An 18,793-nucleotide genomic window follows, 5' to 3' on the forward strand; every position below is an offset into this window, starting at 1 on the left:
AACGTGAGGGCAGACAAACTCATCGTTAGTGTTCCAGTTGACTATGTCTGACTGCCACGAGGGAGAATCGCTGTACAATGTACCAAGGACGTCGTAACCCTTTAAAATCAGCGTCTGTCATCCAAGAACAAGTAATGGATCCTGCAACATTTTGTGTCCTCCCTCACCCTTGGTCAGAGACTAGCAGCAGCAGGACTAGGGAATAATGACCCATGAGTATTGTATTTGGAGTGGTGCCGTGACTGGGAATCATGGAATGCTGATGAATGGCGTCGCATTGTGGTCAGCGATAAATCACGGTTCTGTGTTAATCCGAATACTATCGTCGACTAGTATGGCGGCTATATGGGGAGATATCATATTCTTCCCATGTTCTGGAGAGGCGCATCCGTGTAACTCCTGGCGTTATGTTGTGGGGAGGGAGCCATCGGGTATGACTTCACGTCATGGCTGATAGTGATTTAGGGAAAACTGAGAGCAAGACTGTACTTCATGTGCATCTTGCCAAAAGGACTATGGTCATCGACAAATGGCACGTGTCTTTATAAGCTGTCTGCGTGATGTTGAGGTACTCCCGTGACTTCCAAAGTCCGCAGATCGGTCAGTAGATTCCTCGCCCTACATGTAAGTAAACGCAAATAAAAAATATAGATGCTCCATTTGTGTGTAAAGTTCGAATGATTTAACCGTTATTTACGTCCCGGCAGATGTGTACTCATTTAGAACATGTGTGGGCGAGCTCGGAGGTAGACTATAACACAGTGCCAGTATCTAGGACATCAAAAACCAATTAAAGCAGTTGGGCCTGTTAGCCTCAGGAGAGCATACAACGACTTTATGACACCCTTCATAAGATAGTCAGTGCACGCATTCAGGCCTCAGGCCTGAGGGACTCAAGGTCACACTGATAAATTGTTTCATAATGCCATGAGTTTCGTAAATTTGACTCGATATTGTAATCACCGGAATAACATCACATACTCTCTAAAGCAATGAAGATTTATATCCCTTCCTCCTCCCCTTCCAGGTGCTTCGCTCTTTTTTAGTGCTATTGTATTATTAATTACAATCCGCACTGCGCTAGCGAGAGATACAATTATGGATCAGTTGGTCTTCTGTGCATTGTATGAAGAAAGGAAGGAACGAAGGAAAAAAAGGAAGAAGAGAGGTACTACGTATAATAGTGTAATACGTCCCGTCAATGACATTCAGCCATAATCGTCCTTCGTCCTATCTTTTCTTTCACACAATGAAACAGTTACCTTGAATCCGTCTCACATTGAGTGAGATTCGCCGTAAGTTTTCAAGTTGACGTGCTTGATTGTTGTCTAGTAGTAAGCTGCGACGGCCAGCTCGCATGGCAAAGGAGACTCATTATGTAAGGCCTAATGAAAATAGTTTCGCTTTAAAATGTCCGCTTCAATTACTGTTGTTTGTTAGAACTGGGAGGTTTCTCAAAACGTAAAGACTCTCCCCTATATGTATCATTTAAAACAACAGATCTTTTTATCTTCCACTGTGGAGATATCTATGGTAACTAAGACGCACTTTGAGGTTATTTCCTAGACGAGTGCCTCCCTGGCGTGAATGCACTTGCGATGAGGCCGCGCCTTCGAGACGTAGACAGCACTACTGACTGCCAAAACAGGTAGCATTCACAGCATCCCGCAAGTGTAAAAGCTCTCACGCGAAAGTAGATGAAGCTCTCTGCAGGGAAGTAGTTTCATCGTCGATGGAAGCCCGCTTGGGAGCTGTTACGTGAACCAGCAAGCAAGTTTACAGCGAATCTTACTCGGTGCAAAATGGATTTATGTTTCCCTGTGATGCACTGCAATCAGAAACGTTCAAGAGACTCGTAACTGACAGCAGCCAATCGATAATTCAGTGGTATCCTTTCGAGGCAGCAAAGATGTTCAGAGCACAGTGCTTTAAAGGAGAGATGGAAGGTCACTAGCCATTGTACGGCAAAGGCGGTCTATCTTTGAAATCCGTCGGAAGGAAGTATATGCGTGTATATAGGTGTTTGATCCAAATTCTGTTTCTGTAACTCTGCTGAACAATAATGTGTCTTGTACCGCCCGGGATAAAGCGAAAGGTATTGTAATGCAAATACGGAATAGCCACCCTGTAACGCACATGCTCGTGTCTCAAAGTGTCTATGTCTCTCATACAAACACTGGTCCAGTGCTGCTGAGATTAACGGTATTATCCGACCTATGGAATACGTGTCACATAACCTAACAGATCCCGGCAGCCGGGTGCCAAAGAAATGTAACAGTTGGAATTAAATCGTATGTGACATTTCCAGAACCGTGTGCTCTCTCAGACAATAACTGCAAATGTTTAATATGCGGAATTATTAATTGCTGTTCATTTTAGTTGCATTTTAAATATGGTGTTACAGAAGCATATGAAAAATTAAGTTGACAGACAGAAAACTAAATGAAGAAATATTAAAGAGAAACGTCGTAGAAAGAAGCACATGGAACTCTAAGAACCAGAAGAAAGGAAAGGTAAGTGAGACATCTGCTACGGTATCGACTGCAGATGCCTCAAAAGAAAAGCAGATTGTTTTATTTAATTTTTCAGTCTCGAATCACACAAACTATATCATAACTGGTTTCGACTTCTTAATGAGATATCATCAGACGATCTATGGACAGTGTTGTCAGTGAGAAGTGGTTAATTCGAGTTTTCTGATAAAGCGTTTTGTTCATACAATCAACTCTAATTCCCGCATTTACCCTTACTAACTGTTTACAAAGTATGGTTTGGTGAGAACACAGATTAGGCAGACCGCCTTAGGGAAATATGGAGGCATACTTGTAAACAGGTAATGACAGCAATTGTGAGTGCTGAGACTAAAATATAGAAAAGGAAAGAAGTTTACTACGCATTTTCCTAAGTAAAATTGCTCCCTTGTGCTTTATTTCATTCTTTGATATGTGATACCTTCTGCGTACACTGTTCCATGGTAGACTCTTACTTATCGTTCATTATGATAACGTTCCCTTCAACTCCATTTATATTTTAAAAATTATACAGAAGACCGATTTCGAATCTAACACATTTACATATAAGGTACTTCTCTTGATTAAATTGAGACCACCACTCCTGCAAATCCAGATACACATGGACATGCATTTAAATCCTATTTACTTCTCTAGTTGAAAAACTATATCGAGGTACATTAACTAACGTACTCATGTGTTAGCTATTAGTTATGCTTAGCAGGTCAGAATTATGTGTTATGTGATTTACAGTCTGAGGACTGGTTTGAAGCTGTTTTCCACACTAGTCTATTCCGTGGAAGCCTCTTCATCTCTGTGTAATTACTCCATCCTACACCCATTTGAACTTGCTTAGGGTATTGAAGCCGTGGGTTCCCGCTGCAGTTTAACCCCCCCCCCCCCTTCCCCCAAGCGCACACACACACTTATTTCTAGTACTAAACCGACGATTCCCAAAAACGTAAAATATATTAATTTGATATTTGTTTGGGAGTTCCTTCCAGGGAGTTCGCTCGCCTGGTGCAGGTCTTTATTTGTCACCATTTCGGTGACTTTCAAGTCGATGATGATGAAATGACGATCAGGGCAAATCACACATCCGGCCCTAAGCGGTTTTCCCGTTATCCTCCTCACATAGTGGATGTCCCATGTAAAATATTGGGAGACTTTGGTGGTATACATTTGGCCAACGCAATTCCGTCTTGCCCGTAGAAATGTGCGTGCAGATTAGTATATAATGTACCCGAGCTACAAGTTGTAAAATTGTAATATCTGTAAACTGGAAAATTGCTTCAATCGCTGTAAAATCGAGTGATAATGTTTAAAATATATAGGTAATCAATTGTCATCAATCTTTAACATACCTTTAAAAAATCACATAGGAGTCCAGTTAAAGGTATTAATTTAAAAATCGAAGATATAGAATGCAGGGCCTCACACATCAGCGTGTGAGCCCTCCAGCCCCCTTGCCTAGTATCGTACAGAAAGGGCACGCTCTCTAGGTAACGCTCTCAAGCTCCCCTCTCCAGTTACCCGTTGCGCAATTTTCATTCAGGGTTTGACGAAATCAACTTACATCTGGCGTCTCTAGGCAAGGAGGTTTGACAGTAATCTTTCAATGTTTTGGAGAAAACAGATGCACTAGGTGGCTCTCTGCAGGTACCTGTCGGCCACGCTGCCGGGCGCGATGTGCGTTACGAGGTAGCGCGGCGTTGCCGACGGCGGCTCGATCAGCTGTCGCAGCGAGATGCCGAGCTCCGCGGCGCGGCCGGGCGCCGTCTCGCGCAGCAGCCGCACCAGTCGGAAACGCCGCCGGCTCGCCGCCTGCTGCTGCGCCTGCAGCTGCAGCTGCTGCTGAACCTGCTGCTGGGATTGCCTCCGCGGCGACGGACAGCGCGTCGGGTCCTCCTGCGAGCAGGCAACCCAACCGTCACCAGTGCACGGCAAATAGTCTACACAGTAGGCGGTGACAGGTACACTACAGCAGGCGTCTCAGCGAAGCCAGGTCACTTCTGTAACATCCTCCGCATTCCCCTCTGTGAACTGCTGATGGTTGACGAGAATTAGACTTCTTCCGTATGTCTTACTAGAATAACGCTGAATGGCAAAACTCATCTCCAGACTGTAGGTGGCCCATTCATCAGTAGCGAAATAGTTTTTTTGTTTGTTGTTCTGCACAGTAACACCTTATAATGTTTAACATCATGGAATGTTTCTGCCGTCTATCTCCCATGCTTAACTGTCGCTCTCTCAACCCCGCATCCATAATCTCTCTATCGTCCACTCATCTGTCGCTCTCTCATCCTGCACGAGATGTCTTAAGACGTGTTGATGAGCACTGCTACGTTAGTGGAATCGGCAGAACCAAGGATGATATGTCTGAAATGAGCTATGTAGCGCGTTTTAGGTACAACGATTACTATTACAATGCTAAAAATCATTAACTCATCTCTATCTTTGAAAGATCGCAAGGCGTCGAACTCTTTGACTTCCAATTAAAACTTACAAATGCCAAGGAAAGTAATCGAAGAGCCCTGAGTTTTTTCCTGGGAAATCGCCTGTGGGAGCAATAAGAAAGTGATTTTATGTTAACATCCGAACTTATTTGCACACAAATTTCAGATCATCGAAGTTACATAACACTTTTAGTTACAGATGCTGAATACAGATACAAATGCAGAGTTGTCATTTAATGATACTCCTCCCCGCCGTGGTCTTCCTTTAGAATATGACCATCTGGACGAGCATGGCAAGGAGTCTTCCACCGGCAGTGACAAGGATGGCTGTGCATGGGACTCCATCTCTGCCTTCTTCCGTATGTGCTATGGGTGAAGTACTTTTTGCAGAAGGACGACGTCACCAACATGGATTTTCACTGATCTTGCATCCTCACTTGGTGGAAACTGAGCATAATTCTGAACCCAAGACGATGTAAACGGATCTTTGTATGTAGAATTAAAAACCACATTAAATGATTGTTTCCGTTCACGATAAGAAGATGTCGTTCCTCAACGGTTCATTTGGCTTATAGCAGACGGAAACCTAGACGCAAACTGTCCTCATCCACAAAAGGACTCGGACTCTTTATTTTCGATCCATTGGTTAGTAGCGTGTATTCCTTTGATTTCATAAAAGAAACATTATTCTTGCACATCTGTGATACGACCTATCTTCTGCTGCAGATTCGCCGTGCAAGTTCGCCTTGTCATTTAGTTTCCTTTCATGAATGATTAACAGTGGATTTACAAAACACATATCTCAGTATTTTTAGAGAAAGAAACCACCTATGGTTTGAGTAATAAAAGAACAGTCTGGAAAGAAACAATACTTAAGAATAGTAATTGGCAGATTAAAAAGATATTACGAATTAAATAATAATTTTACGATACTAATGTAAATAAAGGAAAACTAACGCCAGGAATAGGATGGACGCAATAAAGAAAATCAGAGAACATATAAGAAATTTGAATATGCTGCAATGAATAAAGAAATGGAAGTGAAGGTTGTATGTTACTCCCGTCGGTTAATACAGGACAAAAAAACAATAATAATTATCAAAATAAGTAAGTAACAACACTGCACGAAGAGACGCACCTGGAAGGTGTCCCTGGCCTCCGCTGCCTCTTCGTCGTCTGCAGCGGCAGCGGTAGTGGTAGTGGCGGTGGTGGTGGGAGATTTTGTACCCTGCAGCTGCGACGTAAGGAACTGCTGGCGGCGGGCGTCAGTCTGGCCGCGAGGGGGAGGCGTGGGAGGCGTGTGGGGGCGTGGGGGCAGCGCCGGAGGCGTCGAACTACGGGGCGTCACCGGGGGTGGAGGGGATGGTTGCAAAGTCCGCGAGTAGCTCAGTGGAGTCGGCGACGGTGAAGGTGAAGGCGCGGGTGGCAGTGGGTGGACCTGCACAAACAGTAAGGGCCAAGGGCTGCACTGACAGCAATGGCTAGGGCTGTGCTAGTAGCGCAGGCCTAAGGGCGCACTAACAATAAAGTCCACGCGATACACCAATAGGAAAGTTCGATGGTTACACAAACAGTAAAAGTCAGAGATACACTAAGGGCTAAGGTATACACTAACAGGACGAACCACTGGCTGGATTAAAAAACTATGAGAAATCTTTCAGTTGCACATTTTGCTGACGGGGAACCAGCAACTCTATTAAATTTCTTGAAGCTTTACCAAGAGGTACGAGTGGTTCGTGACACTAATTCTGCAAAATACTTATAAAGCATGTGTTGCCACTTACTATTAAGACCAGGTGCTATCAGTGCAGTCTTAGTAGGCCATGCTTGAAAATGAACCTGTAAGATTTGAAACTAGTAGCCTAACATAAGTATCACAACTTTTACCAGAATCTTCAACAAACGCTTAACGGTAAAGGCTACTGGCTACATTAAGAACAAAAATCAGGCCTTTTTTCTGAAATTGTCAAAGGGTGGAGATACGCGAACTGTTGATTTAAAACGTATTTGGATAAAAAAACCTTCGTCAAGATCGTATTACCAGTTTCAGCTCATTACCGAAGCTTCTTCAGATCACTCTAAAATGTAGTTCAGTGTGTGATACTCATTACACATCTTCATATGTTTTAGAGCTAAGTCGCCCTAGTTAAATAACAAATCACACAGTTGGTCATCTAAACTGACAACTTTAACCACTAACATAATGTTGTTACAGGGCTCACATGTGTGGCAAAATGAGTATTGTAACAACATTGATTAGTGATTAACGTTGTCAGTTCACATAAACCCCTAAGCTAATCATTAGGTACTCCGACTTCGTGTGTGTCTCTGGGGCACGAGACTTACGGGTGATGGAATGGGCGTCGGCGTATGGTGATGCTGATGGTGTCCAGCGGAGGGATTCTGTGGGGGCGGCGGCGGCGGCCTGTGGATGCTCGGACCGGGGGCAGGCGCAGCCTCTAGCAGCGGGCTCAGCTGCTGCTGCTGGAGGTAGTAGCGCTGCGGCGGTGGAGGCGGAGGTGGAAGTGGGGGCGGCGGTGGGGGCGGCGGTGTGGTGGGCGGCGGAGTAGAGCCTCTCCTCGGCGGTGGTGGGGGCGGAGACTGTTGTACCAATCTCCGAACGACGAAGGCGGGAGCAGCCGCGGGGGCGGACGCCTTGCGCAGCGTCGGCGGCGTCCCTTCCGGTGTGGGCGCTGCCGGCCTGTAGTGAAATGAGTGGGTCAGGTCATGCTGTGTGTCGCTCAGTCACACTTCGTCTATTCAAATCTTTGGAATCCACCCGGTAACTGCACCTACGGATATCGGGCCGCAGTTTACTGGCTCAAGATGGGAAGGCTGGACAAGATCACTGCCATATCAGGGTCTAAACAAGAGACAAGCGGACAGACAGCTGGCAACGGGAATTGAATAGCTGTTACAAGGGGAGGGGCGTTTATACCTTACTCCACAACATCAGGGAACGGGTAGGAATGAGATATACAAGGTGTGATCAAAACGTAACGGGATTTTTTTTTTTAATTTCGCAAGGTTTATGCATCTGGTTTTCAAAACTTTTTTATCTTTTTGGTACACATGTTCCTGATGTATCTTTGCATTTTCAGCTGTTTTGAATATTTAGTTCATTGTCAACAGTCGAAAATATTATACGTGTTTGAGAATGATCGGGGAACTTTTACTTTCGAAAAAGATGAGTCAAAGAATTTGCATTGAAGTTTGCTAGAGAATGGAATAAAGTCCAGCATCGCATTCGAAATGTTGACTGTGGCTTTTGGCGAATCTCTTGTGAGTAAGACAAGAGATTACGAGTGGTATAAACGTTTCGAAGACGGTCGAGAAGACACTGAAGACGACGACCGTCCTAGACGACCTAGCACATCAATTACTGGCGACAGTGTGCAAGCAGTAAAGAAAATAGTTCTGGAAAATCAGCGAATCACCATCTGAGAGGTTGCTGATGATGTCGGCATATCCTTTGGCTCGCGCAAGCAGTTTTTACGGATGTTTTAGGCATGAAACGTGTAGCAAGAAAGATTGTTTCGAAATTGTTGAATTTAGACCAAAAACGACATCGCGTAGATGTGTCTCCGGGATTGCTGTATGAAGCCGATAGCTATCCAGAACTTTTAAAGCAGGTGTTAACAGGTGACGAAACATGGGTATACGGGTATGACGTCGAAACCAAGGTCGAAACGTCCCAGTCGAAACTACCTGAAGAGCCAAGACCGCAGACGTCGGAAAGTTCGATCACATGTGAAGGTTCTAACTGTTTTCTTCGATTTAAATTGGGTATGTCATCATGAGTTCCTGCCTTGTGGTAGTAAGATCAGTAAAGAATACTGCCTGGAAGCTATACGCGGTTTGCGTGAAGCAATCCGAAGGAAACGGCCAGAACTGTGGCAAAACCACTCGGGAAACATTATCACGATAACGCTCCCATTCACATCTCAATGCTCGTTCGTGATATTTTGGCAAAAAACCGAAACCGTTATGCCGCCTGAGCCATCGTATTCATCGTACATGCCCCTCGGCGACTTCTTTCTATTCCCTAGGCTGAAGAGAACCTTGAAAGGACGCCGCCTTACCACCACTGATGAGATAAAAGCAGAATGGCCGAAGGAACTGAACACCATAACGAAAATTGAATTCTGCAAGTGCTTCCAAAACCGGAAAAACCTCTGTCACAAGCATGTTATATCTGAGGGGGATTGTTTCGAAGCTGGCAAAATTGATGTTGTTGAATAAATAAAGACACTTTAAGAAAAACAGAACGATCGTAGGCATTGAAAACCTCGTAAATCCATGTGTTTGTGAAAACTCTTAACTGCCGTAACTAGTAACTACATTATCAAAGAGGCACACTGAAGTGTTTTGATTTCACTAATCTGTGAACAACTAGGCTTCCACTATATAATTATACATGTTTCATCAATGTCTGTATCACATTATATATTTTTTAAGAAACCATCTTGCTTCTTCTGTAGAATTTAACAAAATGGAGTTAAGAGGCTTTTATTGCCTACCATCGAAACGTCCCGGTTACTTTTTGAGCGTTGTTGTTGTGGTCTTCAGTCCAGAGACTGGTTTGATGCAGCTTTGCATGCTACTCTATCCTGAGCAAGCTTCTTCATCTCCAAGTAACTCATTGAGACAGTTTACCATCACTGTGATTCCATTATGGAGTCTGCTGTAGTATCAATATATGCTTATTTATTTATTAGTGGTACACACATGGGTCTGCTCCTATAAAGTGCAGCAGGTCGTAAATTTTAATTGTCTACCGTAAGTATTATTGTATGATTTTATTTAATAAGGGTTTTCAGGGAATTATATTTTCTGGTTAATTCCCTAATGACCTTTACGAGACCATTTACTAGTTAAATTTAAACTAGGTACTACTTTAACGAACTACTAACTAAGATCTTGGTCGTTTAATTTTTTTCTTGTTATCTAGGTTACATATGGAAATGGAAATGAGCGTTTGGCGTCATTGGCCGGGAGGCCCCTTACGGGGCAGATCCGGCCACCTTGGTGCAGCTCTTATTACATTCGACGCCACATTGGGCGACCTGCGCACCGGATGAGGATGAAATGATGATGAAGACAACACAACACCCAGTCCCTGAACGGAGAAAATCTCCGACCCAGCCAGGAATAGAACCTGGGCCCCTTAGGACGGCAGTCCGTCACGTTGACCATTCAGCTATCTGGGCGGACTAGGTTACACATGACTATGTATGTGCAATGGTAATTATAATATTAATATTACCTTTTGCATAGCAAATTTAAAATTTTTTAATTGGATTGTAGTTCAAAAATAGATTCCGCCATTTTTGCAGCTCTGACAGATGATTTTGACCAACCTAAACAGTACAACTCCCGCGATTTCAACATTTTCATTAAAGTTTATGCTGATCTACAATGGCTTTACAGCCTTATTTTTCGTTTTAACAGTTTCAGTTTCAACTGCTATCAGCGCCGTACGTTCTCTGGCACGGAGGTGTCCTCCCTATCTCTACGAAGGACAGACGCTGTACCACAGCGAGCGCGCAGTTATTCTTCCCATGGCCCTGATCACAGTACTGGCAACGTGTCGCGGAGGAAAGCCTCGGAATCCACAGATGTTGTAACTTTTGGCACTCCCCAACGCCTACCACCGCAGAACATGCAGCTGGACACGTGTCTTCTGTTATTTATGTAATCAGTTTTTGTGGTGACTCAGACATGCTCCTATCTTCTACTTGAAGGAAAATCTTCGTCTCTGTTCTGGATACTTTCTCACCTATTTCGTTTAAACGATGCTTTAATGATTCGTCCGATACCCTGTTGAGTAATGTTTCAACCCATAGTTCAGCTTTTTAGCATCTGATGATTTGTCTGAAGTAAATGTAGTGACGAACGACGTTTACCGGCGTCCCATTCCTCCACAATCACAGTTACCGTTTAATAGTCTTCCTACTTTGTTCAGAAACGTGTGGTACTCCCATGTTCTTTTAGGAAATGTTTCACACGTCTCGACTGTGGCATGCACTTGTTCTGAGGTCTTTCCCTCACACTGAGAAAGATCTTTTCGACCCGACGTCTTAATGCCTTTCTCTCATTACAAACGAAGAGCTTTTCTGCTTCGAGTTTACTCTTTGCTCTAGTACTACTATTTGTCACTTTTTTGCACCTCGTCTTCGTAATCAATACAGCGCACGTCTAGCAGACATAGTCCACAAACTATAAAAATAGCTTCCACAGAAGTGATCCTTTATATAGATATAAATATCACTAGTATGCTCCTCTGCATTTTGTGTAGGGCCTGATTAGTTACTCTCCCTCTATAGTCCACATATATGCAGCGTAACCTACAACTAAGGTAAGTACAGCATCACGGTACAGTCTCGTGGCATGTAGGGAATATTGAACTTACTTTGGCCAACCGCTGCAATTTTGTTCAAACGACTAAGAGCACACTGGCATACAATTTCAATTCGTATACGAAAATTTTGTTTTTCAACGTGTGACTCCAAGTATCTTGTCACCACCCATGTCTTCAAAAAATTATTATTTGTTATTATTGTCGAATTTCTTGTCTTGTCTTGTCTTGTCTTGTTTTTTATAATTATGCTGTGTGATGTTCAGAGATCAAATAATAGTCCGAGCAGTTCGTTGAAACTTTCAAAAATTCTCGAGAAAATCGACTTTGAAGTTTTTCGACCCTCTTTAATACCGTAAACTAAGATCGAGTTGTCGGCAGGCAGTGTGGGTCTGTCGTAGAAAGCTTATGTGCTGCGTGGAGGCGTGGGTACCATTACCGCCCAATACAATTTTTTTTCTAAAAATGTGCGCGTTGTATGAGGATTTCCGTGAAGCGTAAAACACCTACAGATACCAAAAAAGTCGGTATCCTTCGAAACTGATAATCCCTGAGTCGAGCTTTGTTTGGATCTTTCTTTATTTTGCTTTTTCTGTCCAGTTAGAATACCTACATCATTTAAATATAAAATTCATGAAATGAGTGCTAATTAACACACAAATGTTTGTCTTTTGTATGAAAGAAGCACTTCTTATTTTTATCTGCCCATCACACATTAAGAATTCAGTTTTCATTCCAAATATAAATTTTAAATTATCGAACTCGTATATGAGATTGTTAATAAACATTATTTAAATAAAAAATATGAATTAAATCTTTTCATCTCCAATTACTTTTATCCTTAACGGAAATGATGTTTGTTTGTTTAAAAATATGTATCAGCCAGCAATCGATGCTGGGCGACCCCCACTTGGCACGTGAAAATTCTACCATAGAACCACACATCAGCTCGAAAGAATCGTTGTTGGTTTAGGGTAATAACTATGCTAGGTAAACTTCAAAGTAGAGAATTTTTGAGACTGGCATCGAACTGCTTTGTGGAGTTGATGTTTGAGTTCTTAACTGCACGTACCATAAAAATAAAAAAAATAAAATACCAAAATCGGAGTGTCATACACTAAAGCGACAGAAGTCGTGGTATAACAATATGCACATAAATGTGTGTGAGTTCTTAAGGGACCAAACTGCAGAGGTCATCGGTCCCTAGACTTACACACTACTTAAACTAACTTAAAATAACCTACGATAAGAACAACACACACACCCAAACCCGAGGGAGGACTCGAACTTCCGGCGGGAGGGGCTGCGCAGTCAGTGTCATGGCGCCTCTAACCATGCGGCCACTCCGCGCGGCCAATATGCACGTATACAGATGGCGGTAGTATCGCGTACACAAGGTATAAAAGGGCAGTGCTTTGTCGTAGCTGTTATTTGTATTCAGGTGATTCATGTGGAGAGTTTTCCAACGTGATTATGGCCGCACGACGGGTATTAACAGACTTTGAACGCGGAATGGTGGTTGGAGTTAGACGTATGGGACACTCCATTTCGGAAATTGTTAGGTAATTCAATATTGCGATATTCACAGTGTCAAGAGTGTGCTGAGAATACCAAATTTCAACGCTTTGACCGACGGCCTTCATTTAACGACCGAGAACAGCGAAGAGTTGTTAGTGCTAACAGACAAGCAGCACAGCGTGAAGTGGCCGCAGAAATCAATGCGTGACATACGACGAACGTATCCGTCAATACACTGCGGCGAAATGGGCTATGGAAGCAGACGACCAACGCGAATGCCTTTGGTAACAGCGTGACATCGACTTCAGCGGCTCTTCTGGGCTCTTAACCAAATCGGTTGCGCCCTAGACGACTGGGAAACTGTGTCCTGGTCACATGAGACCTGATTTCATTTGGTAAGAGTAGATGGTAGGGTTCGAGTGTGACACAGCCGTGGACCAAAGCTGTGAACAAGGCACTGAGCAAGCGGGTGGTGGCTACATAGTAGTTGGGCTGTGTTTATATGGAAAGAACTGTTTATCTTTGGCTACTTGGAGACCAGTTGGACCCATTCATGAACTTGAAGTTTCCAAACTGCGATGGAATTTTTATAGATGACAATGCGCCATGTCACGGGCCACAGTTGTTCGCATGGGTTTGAAGGACATTCTGGACTGTTTGAGAGAGTGATTTGGCCACCCAGATCGCCCGACAAGAACCCCATCGAAAATTTATTGACCGTAATCGAGAGGTCAGGTCGTGCACAAAATCCTGCACAGGCAACACCTTCGCAATTATGGACGGCTATAGAGGCAGCATGGCTCAGTATGTCTGCAGGCGACTTCCAGCGACTTGATGCGTCTATGCCGCACGAGTTTCTGCACTACGCCGGGAAAAAGCAGGGCCGACACGCGATTAGGGTGTATCCCACGACTTTTGTCACCTCAGTGTAACTTCTAAATTATCGACTATTTATAAAAGGTTATTAATAAGGATTATTTAAATAAAAACCACTGCAAATATTTTGTTTTCATCTTCATGTATCTTTACCCTTCACGGAAATACTCGTTGAACGTGCACCTCTTGTTGTAACAGCGGCCGGAACAGTCGCGGGATTGAAGTGACGGAAACGCGGCGGGACCAGCAGAGCGGCCCGCGAACATCAGCACAACGGGAGAGGACGGACACGACCAACGAAGCACCTTACGACAACAACAAGAACGGACAACAGAGTCAAGAAAACCAAACAAGACAACCACGTCCACTTCGTAAAGAAAACACGAAAGTAAATACGCTGTCTAATGCGGGGCGATATGTCCTGAGAGGTATGCAAGGTTAGCCTGGCGGCTGTGCTTTTTTTTTTCTTTATTGTTATTTTCAAACCTGGGTACAGGCAGGCCAGCAGCAGCATGCTACGCCGCTCTTTGGCCTCAGAGAAACACACAAGATATAAAGGAAGACATCGAGAGAAAAAACATGGTGGACATAGAAACGGAGACAATCACTATTTAAAATACATGGAGCTGTTCACGGGCGTAGAGTCCAAGAGACGAATATTGTCACACGTGAACAGAGGTGCACAAAACGAATAATACTGAACCACGTAAGCACAAAACGACGATACACAGAACACGAGGCGTAGATCTCCGGCGCGCGAATGTTCACTAACCGTGTACGAGTCCGGGGTCCTGCCAAGAAAGGAGGAGGGGGGGAGTAAGAGGGAGAGGGAGAGGGGAGAGCAGATGCCAAGGGCAGGGGAGACGGGGGGAAGGGAGAAAGGGGGAGGGGAACCCCAGGGGAAGAGGGGAGGAGGGAGGAGAAAGGGGAAAAGGAAAGAGAAGGGAAGGGAAGAGAAGGGAGGGAGGGTGCCGAAAGGAAAGGACACAGGAATTGGGGGGGGAGGATGAAAGTTGGTAGGAGGGTTAGATGGAGGGGAGGAGGACATCATCAGGGAGGGGGAGCTGGCGGAAGCCACCTTGGGAGAGGGTGAGGAGGGTGGAGAGATGGAGACTGGGTGGGACGTGGGAATACAGGCGCGGCAGCGGGCGGGGGTGGGAGAGGATGGGTGAGACAAGCAGATGAGGAGGATCGAGTTTGCGGGAGGTGTACAGGATCCGCATCCTTTCAAGAAAAAGGAGGAGGTGGGGGAAGGGGATGAGATCATACAGGATCCGAGTGGGGGAGGGGAGATGGATGCGATAGGCGAGGCGGAGAGCATGGTGTTCAAGGATTTGGAGGGATTTATAAAAGGTAGGGGGGGCGGAGATCCAGGCCAGATGGGCGTAACAAAGGATAGGGCGGATGAGGGATTTATAGGTGTGGAGGATTGTGGAGGGGTCCAGACCCCACGTACGGCCGGAAAGGAGCTTGAGGAGACGGAGTCGTGAGCGTGCCTTGGCTTGGATTGTCCGGAGATGGGGAGTCCAGGAGAGGCGACGGTCGAGGGTGACACCAAGGTACTTAAGGGTGGGAGTGAGGGCGATAGGACGGCCATAGATGGTGAGATAGAAATCAAGGAGGCGGAAGGAAGGGGTGGTTTTGCCTACAATGATCGCCTGGGTTTTGGAGGGATTGACCTTGAGCAACCACTGGGTGCACCAAGCGGTGAACCGGTCAAGATGGGATTGGAGAAGGTGTTGGGAGCGCTGCAGGGTGGGGGCAAGGGCAAGGAAGGCGGTGTCATCGGCAAACTGGAGAAGGTGGACGGGGGGTGACGGCGGCGGCATGTCCGCCGTGTACAAAAGGTACAGAAGGGGTGAGAGGATGGAGCCTTGGGGCACACCGGCGGAGGGGAAAAAGGTGTAGGAATCTGTGTTATGGATGGTGACATAGGAAGGACGGCGGGAGAGAAAGGAGCCGATCAGACGGACGTAGTTAATGGGAAGGGCGAAGGTTTGGAGCTTGAAGAGGAGACCGGAATGCCATACGCGGTCATAGGCGCGTTCGAGGTCCAGGGAGAGGAAGATTGCGGAGCGACGGGAATTAAGCTGGTCGGAAAGGAGATGAGTGAGGTGAAGGAGAAGATCGTCGGAAGAGAAGGACGGCCGAAAGCCACACTGGGTAACGGGAAGGAGGCGGTGCTGGCGGAGATGCTGATGGATGCGGCGGGTGAGGATAGATTCCAGGACCTTGCTGAAGACCGAGGTAAGGCTGATGGGACGGTAGGAGGAGACGGCGGACGGCGGTTTGCCAGGTTTAAGGAACATCAGGATACGGGAGGTTTTCCACAGGTCGCGGCTGTGCGACAGGCAGGCGCTTGAGTACTCTATCGGGGACGCCGCTATTGGCCGCTGGGACCACGTGTTCCACTGTGGCGCCCTCACTCTAAATGAGGGCCAGGAGGCGCGCGCCGCCACAGCTTACGGCGCGATGGTGCAGAGACCTCTATGGCTCTTCGACGTCCATGACGTCTGGCGGGGATTCAAATTCCGCGGCGCGCGGTTCCAGACCTTTGTTTAAAAATTTGCATAGACCAACAATCGAATTTGGTACATGAACGTTCTACCACAGTTCACACCTCCGATCGAAAGAATCGTCCTTGGTTTAGGGTATTAATTACGCGCAATAAACTTCAAAGCCGATTTTCTATAGAATTTTTGAGAGTTGCATCGAACTGTTTTGCAGGGCATATATTTGAGTTCTGAGTTTCACATACAATAAAAACAAAAAAAAAATAATATGCAAAAATCGACTTGCCGTATGGTCTTCTTGTAAGACAGGTTTACTCTGAGCGCCATGTAGACTATTTTATTTGTAAGTACTTTTCGTTTTTTATCCGGATACCAAGTATAAGTAATGACATAACGTAGGCAGTGCTGTTCTGTTATTTTTTTTTAATCCTTCTCACTGATGGTCTGCGGGACTTCGACCGTTCACACACGTAACAAAATGAAACACCTACAGCCGTCATTTTAATGTTATTTTTTTATATTGCAACCAGTTCCGGTGAGTAGGTGCACCATCTGCGGGCCTTAACTGACGCTGACGGAGTGAACGCCACTCGTATGCACGATCCCATCAGTGGCCAACATCTGTGAACTGGCTTCCGCAGAATACTGTAAAATCGATTTCGTGTCTGAAGATGTAGTATTGAGTCACTGTAACTGATTGCAATATAATAAAGTAACATCAAAACGACCGCTGCTTACATACTCTTCTGTTACTGACCTAATGTTCTCCGCGAGGAATGAGTGTAGGCCTACCTGCTGGCGGAGGGCAGTAGGAGGCTGGCCGAAGACGACCTGGCCCAGCGTCCGCGCCGCGGCCAGGCCGTGCGCGTCTCCTCACCAGGAGCGGCGGGGGCGTGGACGGGGGCGTGGGCGGCGGAGCGCGCGGGCACCGGCGGGGGCGGTGGGGGCGGCGTGGAGCCCAGGGCGCCCATGCCGCCGCCGTAGGGGTCCGCCTCGTGCAGGCTGCCCGAGTCGGAGCTCTCGGTGGCACCGCCGCCGCGGCCCGCGCCGTCGCTGTCGTAGCCCGACTCGTTGGAGCTGACGCCGCCGCCGCCCACGCAGCTTCCCGGCAGCAGCAGCGTCGTCTTCTCCCCGCTGCGGACAACCGCCACTTGCCGTGAATGTGGCCACGGCTGTGTAGACAGTTACATACTGTTCAAAATTACTTTAGGATAGATGGCTGCGATGGAAGTAGGAGGGGAAGCTGGGGTTGTAAAACTACCGTAGGCTGCCAAAGACTACCGTAAGTTAGCGTAGACTACGGTGGCTTTCCAAGTCAGTTACGGGTGTACACGCGTTACATGTACATTGTGTGCGTCGCATACCAATTGATGACTCTCGATCTTCCACCATAACCGAGTCCATCAACATGAGATAGCAAATATGAGGTAGCCAAGGAGGAGAAAACGTCGTTTCTGCTATGCCAAGATGCTTGGTAGCTACAACAGGAAAACACAGTTAATTAGCAGGAGTACAAAATAAGAACGTATTTATTACTTAACTTTGTTGTAGTCCATGGTCTGTTGGTTGACAATTATAGAAGACGCGACTAGACTAAGCGTCTCTAGAACGACATAATTTACAAGTCACAAATCTTGCAGTGACGAATTAATCTCTCGTAATCTTGAATGTCTAATCTGGTGAACTTGAAGACTAACTTGGCTGTCGACATGACAGAACGTAGAATTGTTTATAACTGCCAACTTAGTACTGTTAACTTTACTGTGGTACTATTACGGAACTTTACAACTGGGCTACAAAGACTTGATGGCAGCAATGACTGAGCAGCAGACGATGACTGACTAACATCGGCGCTGGCTGACCACTCAGTGCGGCTACGAACTGTAGACTGGCACAACTCCACTACACTCCTAAAGTGGCCTAGCGGCGCCTCGCGGCGAGCTAAGTACTGCGACTGGCTGTGTACTCTTTGGCTAGCACAGCCGTTCTTCTGTTCCGTTTATCGAGAGAATCGCATCCTGCGGATCGATCTCTCAGGCGGCGGTGTGGTCGTATCACTGACGACATCACACCTATCGACCATTACCTCAGAACGATCGCCTTCTTTACGTACAGTGCATCGGGGTAAGATGTCATACTTCTTGCTTCTACATAAAATTGTAGTCGGAAATTATGAAATTTTCAAAACAAGTTTAAGCACGCATGTTTGGCATGGTTTTTTCAAATTGAAAAGCGATGTATAAGACAGAATCATAAATTTTGTGACCTAGAGTAACTGATTTTTTAACAGGTTGTAGTACCAGGCATCTCATCGCGAAGATCGAGGGAAGATGACGAAATAAATGTGGTACATCTCCAGTTTGAATGTACATTTTACTGTCAAGTACTACAAAATTAAACTTTATGTTGCAGTTACTGACCATCCTTTAGTTGATATTTACTGTTTTACTGCACAGTCACTATACCTCCGATATGAAATCCCGTACCCTGAGAAACTTGAAAACAGTTCATCCCACCAGTTTTACGTGCACTATTGTTAGTTGGAGGCTTTCCTACTCGACT

At 45.6% G+C, this 18,793-nt stretch overlaps 1 protein-coding gene across 1 annotated transcript in view; it reads right to left on the bottom strand.

The window, feature by feature from the left end:
* LOC126088381 (uncharacterized protein KIAA1522-like) overlaps positions 1-18,793 on the bottom strand; it is a 483,550-nt gene that overhangs the window by 108,248 nt on the left and 356,509 nt on the right. The window contains exons 6-9 of the mRNA XM_049906520.1: positions 17,024-17,284; positions 7,313-7,667; positions 6,105-6,404; positions 4,174-4,418 (exon numbers count right to left, since the gene is read on the bottom strand). Of these exons, the coding sequence (XP_049762477.1) occupies positions 4,174-4,418; positions 6,105-6,404; positions 7,313-7,667; positions 17,024-17,284 (1,161 nt within the window). The remainder of the gene's footprint in view (positions 1-4,173; positions 4,419-6,104; positions 6,405-7,312; positions 7,668-17,023; positions 17,285-18,793) is intronic.

This window comes from Schistocerca cancellata, chromosome 6, assembly GCF_023864275.1.
Source record: "Schistocerca cancellata isolate TAMUIC-IGC-003103 chromosome 6, iqSchCanc2.1, whole genome shotgun sequence".
Classification (NCBI taxonomy): domain Eukaryota; kingdom Metazoa; phylum Arthropoda; class Insecta; order Orthoptera; family Acrididae; genus Schistocerca; species Schistocerca cancellata.